We start from the raw sequence: 14,061 nt of genomic DNA on the forward strand, positions 1-14,061 counted from the left end.
AAAAAGCCCACAAAAACCAAAAGCTATTTTCTCCTAAGAAAGCCATCTCTCATCTCCATTCCTATGAATTACCTTTTTTGGATCTACCACTTTCCACCTTGTACAAAAACAATTATCAAGTGCATGCTGTGTACAACATGCTCTGCTAAACATTTTACATCATAATCGCTAATTTTCATAATAACAGTGCCTGAAAGGCAGGTAATTTCATTCCAATGTAACACAGCTGATAAGCTGCAGTGCTATATTTTGTGTTATTAGGTTTGATTTCAAAGACTGTTCTCTTTCTACTATACTGCACTGTCACTTTGGTTTTAAAATATCATTAACATTACTTAATAATTTAATTAAACTTATGTGTACCCAACTTTGCCCTACAAAAGATCTGAAACATCTAATTATTTGCTCAAGTATATTAATATCATTCTTACTATCCAACAATGATCTGAGATGACTCAGAAAAATAAGAAGATACAAACCACAACGGGGAAAATCATAATCAATGTAAAAAGAGGAAACAAATATGCTAACTATAAATGTTAACACAGTTGCTTGCACTGTACATAAAATTTGACAGTCAAGACAAGACAGGAAAACACAAAATTTAATTCAATGCCAGAAAGGAAGAAGCTCACAAGTACCTCAGGGCAGGCAAGGATTTCCCGTACTAAGTTGAAAATAGATTTTCATGTGGTATAGTGTTTTTATAAAGCAATATTATTGCTGCATTGGAGTGACAAGTTCTTAAGAGTCTGGCTTCTTTTGTGTCCTATATAACACAACACAGCAGTGTTTAATTTGTTGAATGACTGACCAGTAAGTATTGGAGGTCAATATAAGGTAAAGAACAGATTCACAGTTTAAGAGGAAGTAAAAGAGAAGACTGGTGGTTGTGGTGAGAACAATAAATGCAGACTTGGAGGTCTCTATAGGATAGTATCTTTTCTTTCTTTCTGTATTTCTCCAAACAATATTTTAAAATGTGAATACCATTCTTAGCTTGTGAGCCTTACAAAAACAGAATGCTAAAAAAAACAAAACAAAACAAAACAGACTGCTGACCAGCCATAGTTTGCAACCCCTGGTCTGCAGGATAAAATTCTAACTTCTTAGTTTCACATAAAAAGACCTTTATAATCTAAATCCAATCTATTTCTCTAGTCATGTTATCCCACACTCACTTAAGTCTATACTTCTTAGATGCAGAATTTTTCAGTTTCCTGAATATTAAGTCTAAGGCTTTTCATAGCTCTGGGCCATTGCTCTTGGAGCTCCCTTAGGTTTTCTCCATTTCTCAATTTATACAGTTATTCACCATTCAAAATCCATCCCAAATGTCACTTATTTATATACCTTTCCCAATTCACCCAAGGAGTGATCTATTACCTTTTCTATTCAAAAACCTTTTTTATTGTTCGTTTCTCTCTTAAAGCCTTCATCATGCTGAATGATATTTTTCCAGTCTCCCTCCTCCTATCCCCACTACTCTGTCTAAGGCATGGATGGTCTTATCCATCTTGATATTCCCACTCCCCTACACTGGTGCCTAACAATACCTAGCATTATAGCACATGCTCAATAAATATTCATCAACTAAAGAAGTCTTCATACTTTTTAATATAAGTATCTATGTGTAATAATGACTAAGATAATATCCTAAAACTGTAACTTTATACAATCATAATTGGGTTCCACTGCTTAGGTTTTTTAAAAAAGAAAAATAATTTCACTGTGATTTTAAGAGAATTTTCTATTTTACATGCCTGGTTGTGTTCATGAGCTGTGCAATTATCTGTTCCATTATATTCTGTAAGCTGTTCTCTTCTTTTTTCTCTAATAAGAATTTTATGAACATCATCTTCCAGTCTATTGAAGAATCCTCCATCATGTGATAAAGTCTGAGAAGAACTCAATTCCTGTCAAAAATGAATTAAGATTTACTATCAATCAACACAAAAGTGCATGCATGCATTTAATAAACCTGGTCAGCCACTAGAAGGATAGAGAATGAAAAAAAAATAACATAAAGACAATCAACCATCTGATTCTTCTCTATCTCCAGAAGATAACCAGTACAGATACATTTGCAAATGTCCTTTTCTTTACTTCATGTTTTTTGAGTTGGGTATTGCTTGATTTTTAAATTATTTTTTATCCATGTACCATACAATTTACCCATTTAATTTGCATATTTAAATGGTTTTTAATATATTCACAGAGTTGTACAACCATAACCCATTTATAAAGTTACATCAAGCCCAAAAAGAAACCCAGAACTTATTAGCATCATTTCCCATTCCCTCCTAATCCCTCCCCTCAGCTGTTCCCTAGGCAACACTAATTACTTTCTGTCTGTATAGATTTGGCTATTCTGGACATCTGATATAAATGGAATCATACCATATAAGGTCTTTTGTGACTGGCTTCTTTCACTTTGCAAAATGTTTTCAAGATTCATCCATATTATAGCATCTATCAGCACTTCATTCCTTATTGCCAAATAATATCCCACTGATGGATACACCATATTTTATTTCTCAATTCATCAGTTGATGGACATTTGAGCTGTTTCTACCTTTTGGTTATTATGAATAATGCTCCAGTAAACATTCATGCAACAAGTTTTTGTGTGGACATGTTTTCAGTTCTCTTGGGTATATACCTGGAAGTAGAATTGCTGGGACATATGGTAACTCTATGTGTAACCTTTTGAAAAACTGCCAAATAGTTTTCCAAAGTGACCATACTATTTTACAACTTGTTAATGTATTCAGTGTATGAGGCTTCTAATTTCTCCACGTTCTCACCAACAGTTGTTATTATACATCTTTTCAAATTATAAACACCCTAGTGGGTGTGAAGTGGGTGTGAAAGAGATTCATTGTGGTTTTGAATTGCATTTACCTGATGGCTAATGGTGCTAAGCATCTTTTCATGTGCTTATTGGACATTTGTATATCTTTGTGAAAAAACGTTTATTCAGATAGCTTGCCCAATTTTTTTGTTATTTTTTTGTTTTTTAAACTACATGTGAATTTATTACTAAAAAAATTTTTTTGGGCTGCACCACACAGCACATGTAATCTTAGTTCCCCAACCACGGATCGAACCTGTACCCCCTGCATTGGAAGCATGGAGTCTTAACCACTGGACCGCCAGAGAAGTCCACTTTGCCCAATTTTTAATTAGGTTACTTTTTATTTTTGAGTTTAGGAGTTCTTTATAAATTCTAGAAACAAGTCTCTTATCAAATACATGATTTGCAAATATTTTCTCCCATTCTGTGGGTTGTCTTTTCACATTCTTGACAGTATCCTTAGTATCACAAAAGTTTTAATCTTGACAAAGTCCAATTTATCCAAGAATTCACTGCCTAACTCAGGGTCATCAAGATTTACTCCTGTATTTTCTTCTAAGAGCTTTATAGTTTTAGTTCTTACATTTAAGTTTATAATCCATTTTGAGTTATTTTTGCATATGGTGTGAGAAGTGGTCCAAATTCATTCATTTGCATGTGGCTATCCAGCATCATTTGTTAAAAGATTATTATTTTCCCATTGAATTGTCTTGGCACCCTTGTCCAAAATCAACTGAACATAAATAAAAAGGCTTCTTTCTGGACTCTTAATTTTATTCTTTCAACCCATATGTCTACCCTTATGCCATACCACACTGCCTTAACTACTCTAGCCTTGTATTACTCAAACTTTTACAGTATATTTAAAAGCAATTTTTACATAAATTCTACACACAAATGATAAGGAGATAAGACTATCACAATCTACTCAATTATGTAAAGTTAGAGAGTTTATATGTTCTCCAAGAAAAGTATCATTTCCTTTCCAACTTCCTGTCGCAAGACAGAGACTGAAGAAAATGTTCCTCTCACTCTCATAGCTTTTCCCTATGTCCCACGTTCTTGAGTTTTAATATTCCCGATTTTACCCATTTCAACTGTATTTGTCAGCAAATGACCCAACAGTTCAATGACTGTTCATCCTTTTCCTTTCACCTTATCTTAGAAAGTGTTTGAAAGAAAAAAAAAGTGTGTATCAGTGCTTAATATACAAATAATATTTTAAATGTTTGTAGAGCACTTTATATTTTGCAAAGCACTTACAGAAACATCCCTTTAGTTGAATCTCATTAACACTGTAAGAAATTGATAGAGCAAGAATATTTTCCCCACAAAGTAATCATAGTCATAGGAAAGTTAAATAACTTGCTCATGAGTGATTCTACTGCCAAGTGGTACAGCTATAACTCAAAGTCTACTGCTTCATAAAATACTTCCAGTATATTCTGGTAAGACTTCATTTTAAAGCAATGAATACAGCAATGCTTAAAACACTGCTGAGCTTCTATGGAAGGTATAGCATGATGATGGCAACTAATCAGCCTCTGGATTTCACTACTTTAAATAGTGCAGTTCCAACTAATGTCCTCTGTTTTTTGATAGCTGCTACCATTACCAGCATGCCTATCCCAAAGGGTACTCTGTCCTTGATATTTTTTCTTTAGTGAGGCATAAAATTTCTTTTCAGCCTAAGGATAGAAGTTTTCAAAAGATACCTTGACAGGAAACTACAGAGAAATGAAACAAAAATGAACCAACAACGCCCCCCTCCCCCAACACACACCTCAACAGAAAAAAGACAAAAATGCACCAAGTGTTAAGAACACAGATCCTTTAATAAGTCTAGCCAATTCAATTTCAATTTAACAAATTCTGAGCACCTATTATGTGCCAAGAATGTAATGAAAAAGACAGTACAGTGTTTGTGTAGGTATAGCCTTATAGATCACTGGAACATAATTAGGAGACTGGACATAAGCCTTCACATTTATGGTCAATTTATTTTTTATGAAGGTGTCAAGTTACTTCATTAAAGAAACAATACTGTTTTCAACAAATGGTGCTGGGAGAATGGATATAAACATGCCAAAAGTGTATCTGAACTCTTTCTTCACACTACACACAAAAATTAACTCAAAATTAGATCATGGAGAAGATTCTGTGAAGATGGCAGAGTAGCAAGCACCAGGAACCTGTGTTCTCACACAGACAATAACTGCATTGGCAGAATCTGTCTGATTTGGGAACAACTATTTTGGAACTCTGAAGTCTGTTGAAGGCTTGCAACTTCCAGGGAAACTCTTGTATGGTAAACTGCAGTAAATTTTGGTCAATTTCAGCTCTTAGCACAGTAGCAACTACCCATCCACCACCCTCAGTGATGTGGCAGGCAGCTGTGTACATGTTCCTGGAGCAGCTTGTACACAGTTTATGGGAGCCAGGGTGGGCAGCAAGGAGCCTCTCCTCCAAATAATGGGGATCTGTGTTCTGGTCACTAATTGCCACTTCTGATTACAGAGGTGCAGACCAAGACACAAAAAGGCAGGCAGCCGTTTTTGCTGCACCTCCCCTCATTGTTGCAAGCCCCTCCCCATCTAGCTGAAGTGACTTCCAGTGGATTTAAAGAGCTAGTGCTCTCCCCCACCCCCTCATATTTTGCTTTTCCACTTTTGAGAGCCAGACTTTAAACATGAGGCCATTCATGGGCTTCCCTGGTAGCACAGTGGTTAAGAATCCGCCTGCCAATGCAGGAGACACAGGTTTGAGCCCTGGTCTGGGAAGATCCCACATGCCACAGAGCAACTAAGCCTGTAAGCCACAACTACTGAGCCTGCACTCTAGAGCCTGCAAGCCACAACTACCAAGCCTGCAGGCCACAACTACTGAAGCCCGCACATCTAGAGCCCATGCTCTGCAACAAGAGAAGCCACTGCAGTGAGAAACCTGTACATCTCAACAAAGAGTAGCCCCCCGCTTGCCACAACTAGAAAAAGCCTGCACGTGGCAACAAAGACCCAACACAGCCAAAAATAAAATAAATAACAAATTAAAAATATATATTAATGTTTGAAAAAGTACAATAAAGACCAGCTTATTAAAAAAAAATAGGCCATTCAAAAACAATTGCCTGTAAGGGGAAAATTAGAAAGTGACTATGAATGCCCAAGGAAAGGCTATGAAAAGACCTAAGAGATTAAGTTTACAACAATCAAAAAAAAAAACCCAAAACAGTAATAAAAAACACCAATCCCTGAGGAAGGAGAATCTGATTTCCAGAGTTACCATATTACTAGACTCAAATGTCTCATATTCAACAAAAAATCACAAGGCATACAAAGAAACAGGAAAGTATAACCCATTGAAAGTAAAAAGAAATCAATAGAAACTGTTCCTGAAAAATACTTATTTATGGCAGTTGTATTAGACAAAGACTTTAAAACAACTCAACTGTCTTAAAGACGCTCAAAGATTTAAAGGAAGATGTGGAGAAAATCAAGAAAACAATGTGTGGACAAAATGGAAATGTAATTAGGGATTAAAAAAAGAAACTTAAAGGGATGCCAAAAGGAAATTCTGGAGCTAAAAAGTACAATAACTGAAACAACACATTCACTAGAGTGACTGAAAGGCAGAGTTGAGCAGGCAGAAGAAAGAATCAGTAAACTTAAAGACAGGACAACAGAAATTATCTAGGCTGAAGAACAGAAAGAAAAAAGATTGAAGAAAAGCAAACAGAGCCTAAGGGACCTGTGGGACACCATCAAGCAGGCCAACATACAAATTGTAGGAGTCTTAGAAGAAGAAAAGAGATAGAAAGGGGCAGAGAGAATATCTGAAGAAATAATGGCTAAAAACTTCCCAAATCAGGGCTTCCCTGGTGGCGCAGTGGTTGAGAGTCCGCCTGCCAATGCAGGGGACACAGGTTCGTGCCCCGGTCCAGGAAGATCCCACATGCCGCGGAGTGGCTGGGCCCGTGAGCCATGGCTGCTGAGGCTGCACGTCCAGAGCCTGTGCTCCGCAACGGAAGAGGCCACAGCAGTGAGAGGCCCGCGTACCGCAAAAAAAAACAAAAAACAAAAACCACAAACTTCCCAAATCTGATGAAAGACATGACTATAAACATCCAAGAAGCTTAAAGAACTCCAAGTAAGATGGACTCAAAAAGACCCACAGCAAGTCACATTATAATAAATTTTCAAAAGACAATGACAAGGGGCTTCCCCAGTGGTCCAGTGGTAAAGAATCCCCCTTCCACTGCAGGGGACACAGGTTCAATCCCTGGTTGGGGGAACTAAGATACCACATGCCACAGGGCAACTAAGCCCACATGCCACAGCTACTAAGCCCACGCACCTCAACTAGAGAGAGTCCACATGCCACAAAATACAGAGTCCACATGCTCTGGAGCCCGCACACCACAAGTACAGAGCCAATGTGCTCTGGAGCCCATGCGCCACAACTGGAGAGAAAAAACCTGCATGCCACAACTAGAGAGAAGCCTACGCACTGCAACGAAGACCTGACGCAGCCAATTAAAAAAAAAAAAAAGACAATGACAAAATAAAATCATAAAAGCAGCAAAAGGAAGAAAAGCATCATATACAAGGGACCCTCTATAAGGTCATAAGCAGTTTTCTCATCAGAAACTTTGAAGGCCAGAAGACAATGGGCTGAAATATTAAAAATACTAAAAGAAAAAAACCTTTCAACCAAGAATGTTGTATGTGGCAAAACTCTCCTTCAAAAGTGAGTGAGAAATCAAGACATTCCCAGAAAAACAAAATCTGAAGGAGTTTGTGACCACTAGACCTGCCCTGCAAGAAATACGGTAGTGCTGGGAAGGTAAAAAGAATGAACATTAGACAGTAACTCAAAGCCACATGGGGAAGTAAACATCTCAATAAAGGCTAATTATAAAAGCAAGTATTGGGCTTCTCTGGTGGCGCAGTGGTTGGGAGTCCACCTGCTGATGCAGGGGACACAGGTTCGTGCCCCAGTCTGGGAAGATCCCACGTGCCACAGAGCGGCTGGGCCCGTGAGCCATGGCCACTGAGCCTGCGCGTCCGGAGCCTGTGCTCCGCAATGGGAGAGGCCACAACAGTGAGAGGCCTGTGTACCACAAAAAAAAAAAAGCAAGTATTATTGTAAAAATGGCATGTGACTGTACTTTTTGTTTTCTACATCATTTAAGAGACTAATATGCTTAAAGGAACAAAAACAATTATTGGTGTAAATGCTAACATTAACATAACTTTGATTTGTAACTCCAAATCTTGTTTTCTACATAACTTGAAAGACTAATGCACTTAAAATAATTATCAGTTTATGTTTTGGGGCATGCAATGCATAAAGATGTAATTTTGTGACATCAGCAACTGAAAAGGAAGAGTGGTCAAGACAGCAGAGTACAGAGACCAAGAGCTCACCTCCTCTCACAAGCACACCAACTTCACACCTATCTGCAGAACAACCACTGATGAAGAAGACTAGAACCTACCAGGAAAGATCTTCTACAACTAAAGACATAATGAGATGGGTGGGAGGGGTGGACTCGTGACACAGTCTAATCCCATACCCCCAGGTGGGCAATGCAAAAACTGGAGAATAACTATACTGCAAAGGTTCTCCCACAGGAATGAGAATTCTGAGCCCCATGTCAGGCCCCCCAGCCCAGGGGTCCAGCACTGTGACGACAAGCCCCCAGAGCATTCAGCTTTGAAGGTCAGTGGGGCTTAACGACAGGAGCCCCACAGGACTGGGGGTGATAGAGACTTTATTCTTAAAGGTTGCACACAAAATCTCATGCACACCGGGGCCCAGGGCAAAAGCAGTAATTTGACAGGGGTACATCTACCTGCTGGTCTTGGAGAGTCTCCTGGAAAGGTGGGGGGTGGATGCGGTTCACCCTGGGGACACAGACACTGGTGACAGACATACTGGGGAACATTCAGCTGTGTGAACTCTGCTGCCATGGGGGCTGACATCTGGGCTCATCAGCTCCAAGACCTGGCACCACCCAAGAGCCTGCAGGCTACAGTGCTAGGACACCTCAGGCCAAACAACTAACTGGGCAGGGACACAGCCCCAGGCATCAACAAACAGGCTGCCTGAAGACTTCCTGAGCCCACAGCTGCCTCCAAACATACCCCTAGATATGGCCCTGCCCACCAGAGGGCCCGAGACCCAGATCCACTCACCAGTGGCCAGGCATCGGCCCCTCCCACCAGCAAGCCTGCACAAGCTCTAGATTAGCCTCACCCACTGCAGGCAGACACCAGAAGTAAGAAAACTACGATCCTGCAATGCAGGCCAGACCCAACCCTGGGACCAGCCAGGCCCTGACCCTGCCCACTAGCTGGCCAAAGCACCCTCTGGGACACCGTGGACCCAAAAACTGTATCAGGAATTGCCTCCCCCCAAAAATCTGAAACGAGCTCTGAGATCCCTGGGACCTACAGCCAGACTCTAGGACAAGCTCTGCCTGCCAGTATTCCAGCACTAACCACAGGATCTGGCAACGGTGCACTGGCAACAGCCACAGACTCTTCAGGACCCTGACTCGGCCCACCAGTAAGCCAGTATTAGCCCCGGGGCTCCCTAGGACTCTGCATCCAATCCAGCCACTTTATGACCAGGCCCTATTAAACAGCAGCCAACAGCATCTGCACGAGGCAGGGTCTAGCAACTAAGCAGACTAGGGGCCAATCAAGGCTACCAGACTGCTCACATAGTGAGCCTGCTGCAAAAGAAGGACCACACAGCTCTCTTAGTGGGAAGCCCCAGAGCACACAGCTTGGGTGCCAAGAGGAGAGTGCACAGTGGGGACACACAGGATGCTTCCTACAGAAGGCCACTTCTCCTAGGTCAAGAATCAGAGCTGACCTATCACATACACAGAGATATGAATAGCAACATAGACAAAATGAGGCAGCAGAGGAATATGTTCCAGACAAAGGAACAAAATAAAACCCCAGAAGAAGAACTAAGTGAACTGGAGATAGGTAATCTACCCGAGAAAGAGTTCAAAGTAAGGATCATAAAGAAGATCCAAGAACTCGGCGGGAGAATGGATGCACAGAGCAAGAAGTCGGAAGTTTTTAACAAACAGCTACAAAACCATAAAGAACAACCAAACAAAGATGAAGAATACAATAACTGAAATGAAAAATACACTAGAATGACTCAATAGTAAACTAAATACTTCAGAAGAATGGATCAGTGAAATCACTGCCACTGAACAGTAAAAAAGAAAAAAGAATGAAAAGAAATGAAGACAGTTTAAGAGACCTCCCGGACAACATCAAAAGCACTAATATTCACATTGCAGGGGTCCCAGAAGAAGAAGAGAGAAAGGGCCCGAGAAAATATCTGAAGAGATAATAGCTAAAAAACTCCCTTGAAAAGTAAACAGTCACCCAAGTCCAGGAAGCACAGAGTCTCATACAAGATTAACCCAAAGAGGAATACACCAAGATAAACTGTAATTAAAATGACAAAAATTAAAGATAAAGAGACTATACTAACAGCAGCAAGGGAAAAGCAAAAAATAACATACAAGTGAACTCCCATAAGGTTATCAGCTGATTTTTCAGCAGAAACTCTGCAGTACAGAAGGGAATAGCATGATATATTTAAGGTGATGAAAAGGAAAAACCTACAACCAAAATACTCTATCCAGCAAGGCTCTCATTCAGATTTGACAGAGAAATCAAAGGCTTTACAGACAAACACAAAATGAAGGAATTCTGTACCACCAAACCAGCTTTACAACAAACGTTAAAGGAACTTATCTAGGCAAAAATGAAAAGGCCACAACTAGAAACAAGAAAATTATAGAATGAAAAAGCTCACTGGTAAAGACAAACATACAATAAAGGTAAGAAATCATCCACACACCAAGCTTGTAGGGAGATTTAAAGACAAAAGTAGTAAAATGGGGCTTCCCTGGTGGCGCAGTGGTTAAGAATCCGCCTGCCAATGCAGGGGACATAGGTTTGAGCCCTGGTCCAGGAAGATCCCACATGCCACAGAGCAACTAAGCCTATGCGCCACAACTACTGAGCCTGCGCTCTAGAGCCTGCGAGCCACAACTACTGAAGCACACATGCCTAGAGCCCGAGCTCCGCAACAAGAGAAGCCACTGTAATGAGAAGCCTGCACACCACAAAGAAGAGTAGCCCCCGCTCACGCAACTAGACAAAGCCGCACGCAACAACAAAGACCCAACGCAGCCAAAAATAAATAATAAATAAACAAATTTATTTTTGAAAAAAAGTAGTAAAATGATCTGTATCCACAATAAAGCAGTTAAGGAATGCACAAAACAATTAGACATAAAATATGATATAAAGAAACAGTAATCATGAGGGGAGAATACAAATGCAAGGTATTTAAAAGGCATTTGAAATTAAGGAATAAGCTACTTAAAACAATCACGTATATACATACACTGCTATACAAAAACCTTGCGGTAAACACCAACCAAAAATCTATAACAGATATACACACAAATAAGAAAAAGGAATACAAATACAATACTAAATATAAAGTCATCAAATCACAAGAGAAGAGAACAAAAGAAGAAAGGGGGAAAATACCTACAAAAACAAATCCAAAACAATTAACAAAATGGCAATAAGTACATATTAATAATTACCTTAAATGTAAATGGATAAAATGTTCCAACCAAAAGACATAGACTTCCTGAATATATACAAAAACAAGACTCATATATATGCTGTCTATAAGAGACCTACTTCAGATCTCGAGACACATACAGACTGAAAGTGAGGGAATGGAAAAAGGTACTCCATACTAATGCAAATCAAAAGAAAGGTGGAATAACAATATATCAGACAAAACAGACTTTAAAGACTGTTACAAGAGACAAAGAAGGATACCACATAATGACCAAGGGATCAATCCAAGAAAAAATATAACAATTGTAAACATTTATTCACCTAACATAGGAGGACCTCAATACATAAGGCAAATGCTAACAGCCATAACAGGGGAAATCAACAGTAACACAATCATAGTAGGGGACTTTAACACCCCACTATCACCAATGGACAAATCATCCAAAATGAAAATAAATAAGAAAACACAAGCTTTAAATGATACATTAAAGAAGAAAGACAATTGATATTTATAGGACATTCCATCCAAAAACAATAGAATACACTTACTTCTCCAGCACACATGGAACATTCTCCAGGATGGATTATATCTTCGGTCACAAATCAAGCTTTTGTAAATTTAAGAAAATTGAAATCTTATCAAGAATCTTTTCCAACCACAACGCTATGGGACTAGATATCAATTACAGGAAAAACACTGTAAAAAATACCAACACGTGGAGGCTAAACAATAGACTACTAAATAACCAATAAATCACTGAACAAATCAAAGATGAAATCCAAAAATACCTAGAAACAAATGACAATGAAAACATAATGACCCAAAACCTATGGGATGCAGCAAACCAGTTCTAAGAGGGAAGTTTATAGCACTACAATCCTACTGCAAGAAACAAGAAAAATCTCAAATAAACAACCTAACCTTACACCTAAAGCATTAGAGAAAGAAGAAAAAAAAAAACCCCGAAGTTAGCAGAAGGAAAGAAATCATAAAGATCAGATCAGAAATAAATGAAAAAGGAATGAAGGAAACAACAGCAAAGATCAATAAAACTAAAAGCTGGTTCTTTGAGAAGATAAACGAAATTGATAAACCATTACCCAGAATCATCAAGAAAAAAAAGGGAGAAGACTCAAATCAACAGAATTAGCAATGAAAAAGGAGAAGTAACAACTGACACTGCAGAAATACAAAGGATCATGAGATTACTACAAGCAACTCTATGCCAATAAAATGGACAACCTGGAAGAAATGGACAAATTCTTAGAAAAGCACAACCTTCCAAGACTGAACCAGAAAAAATAGAAAATATGAACAGACCGATCACAAGCACTGAAATTGAAACTGTGATTAAAACTCTTCCAACAAACAAAAGCCCAGGACCAGATGGCTTCACAGGTGAATTTTACCAAACATTTAGAGAACAGCTAACACCTATCCTTCTGAAACTCTTCCAGAATATAGCAGAGGGAGAAACACTCCCAAACTCATTCTACGAGGCCACCATCACCCTGACACTAAAACCAGACAAAGATGTCACAAAAAAAGAAAACTACAGGCCAATATCACTGATGAACACAGATGCAAAAATCCTCAACAAGATACTAGCAAACAGAATCCAACAGCACATTAAAAGGATCATACACCATGATCAACTGGGACTGGATCCCAGGACTGCAAGGATTCTTCAATATACTCAAATCAATCAATGTGATACACCATATTAACAAACTGAAGTATAAAAACCATATGAAAATCTCAACAGATACAGAAAAAGCTTTCGACAAAATTCAACACCCATTTATGAGAAAGACTCTCCAGAAGGTAGGCATAGAGGAAACCTACCTCAACGTAATAGAGGCCATATATGACAAACCCAAAGCCAACTTCGTTCTCAATGGTGAAAAACTGAAACCCTTTCTGCTAACATCAAGAAGAAGACAAGGTTGCCCACTCTCACCACTATTATTCAACACAGTTTTGGAAGTTTTAGCCACAGCAATCAGAGAAGAAAAAGAAATAAATGGAATCTAAATCAGAAAAGAAGAAGTAAAACTGTCACTGTTTGCCGATGACATGATACTATACATAGAGAATCCTAAAGATGCTACCAGAAAACTACTAGAGCTAATCAATTAATTTAATGAAGTAGCAGGATCTAACATTAATGCACAGAAATCTCTTGCATTCCTATACACTAATGATGAAAAATCTGAGAGAGAAATTAAGGAAACATTCCCATTTACCACTGCAACAAAAAGAATAAAACACCTAGGAATAAACCTACCGAAGGAGACAAAAGACTTGTATGCAGAAAACTATAAGACATTGATGACAGAAATTAAAGACGACAGAAACAGATGGAGAGATAGACCATGTTCTTGGATTGGAAGAATCAACATTGTGAAAATGACTACACTACCGAAAGCAATCTACAGATTCAATGCAATCCCTATCAAACGACTAATGGCATTTTTCAAAGAACTAGAATAAAAAATTTCACAATTTGTATGGAAACACAAAAGACCCTGAATAGCCAAAGCAATCTTGAGAAAGAAAAATGG

The 14,061-nt window shown here is 38.8% G+C and overlaps 1 protein-coding gene across 2 annotated transcripts in view; it reads right to left on the reverse strand.

The window, feature by feature from the left end:
- GKAP1 (G kinase anchoring protein 1) overlaps positions 1 to 14,061 on the reverse strand; it is an 81,191-nt gene that overhangs the window by 16,677 nt on the left and 50,453 nt on the right. The window contains exon 8 of one of the 2 annotated variants that reach the window (XM_082655894.1): positions 1,764 to 1,916. The exons of the other annotated variant lie outside the window; for it this stretch is intronic. Within the exon in view, the coding sequence (XP_082512020.1) occupies positions 1,764 to 1,916 (153 nt within the window). The remainder of the gene's footprint in view (positions 1 to 1,763; positions 1,917 to 14,061) is intronic. 2 annotated transcript variants of the gene reach the window in all.

The sequence above is a fragment of the Grampus griseus genome (genome assembly GCF_964374135.1).
Source record: "Grampus griseus genome assembly, chromosome: 6".
NCBI lineage: Eukaryota > Metazoa > Chordata > Mammalia > Artiodactyla > Delphinidae > Grampus > Grampus griseus.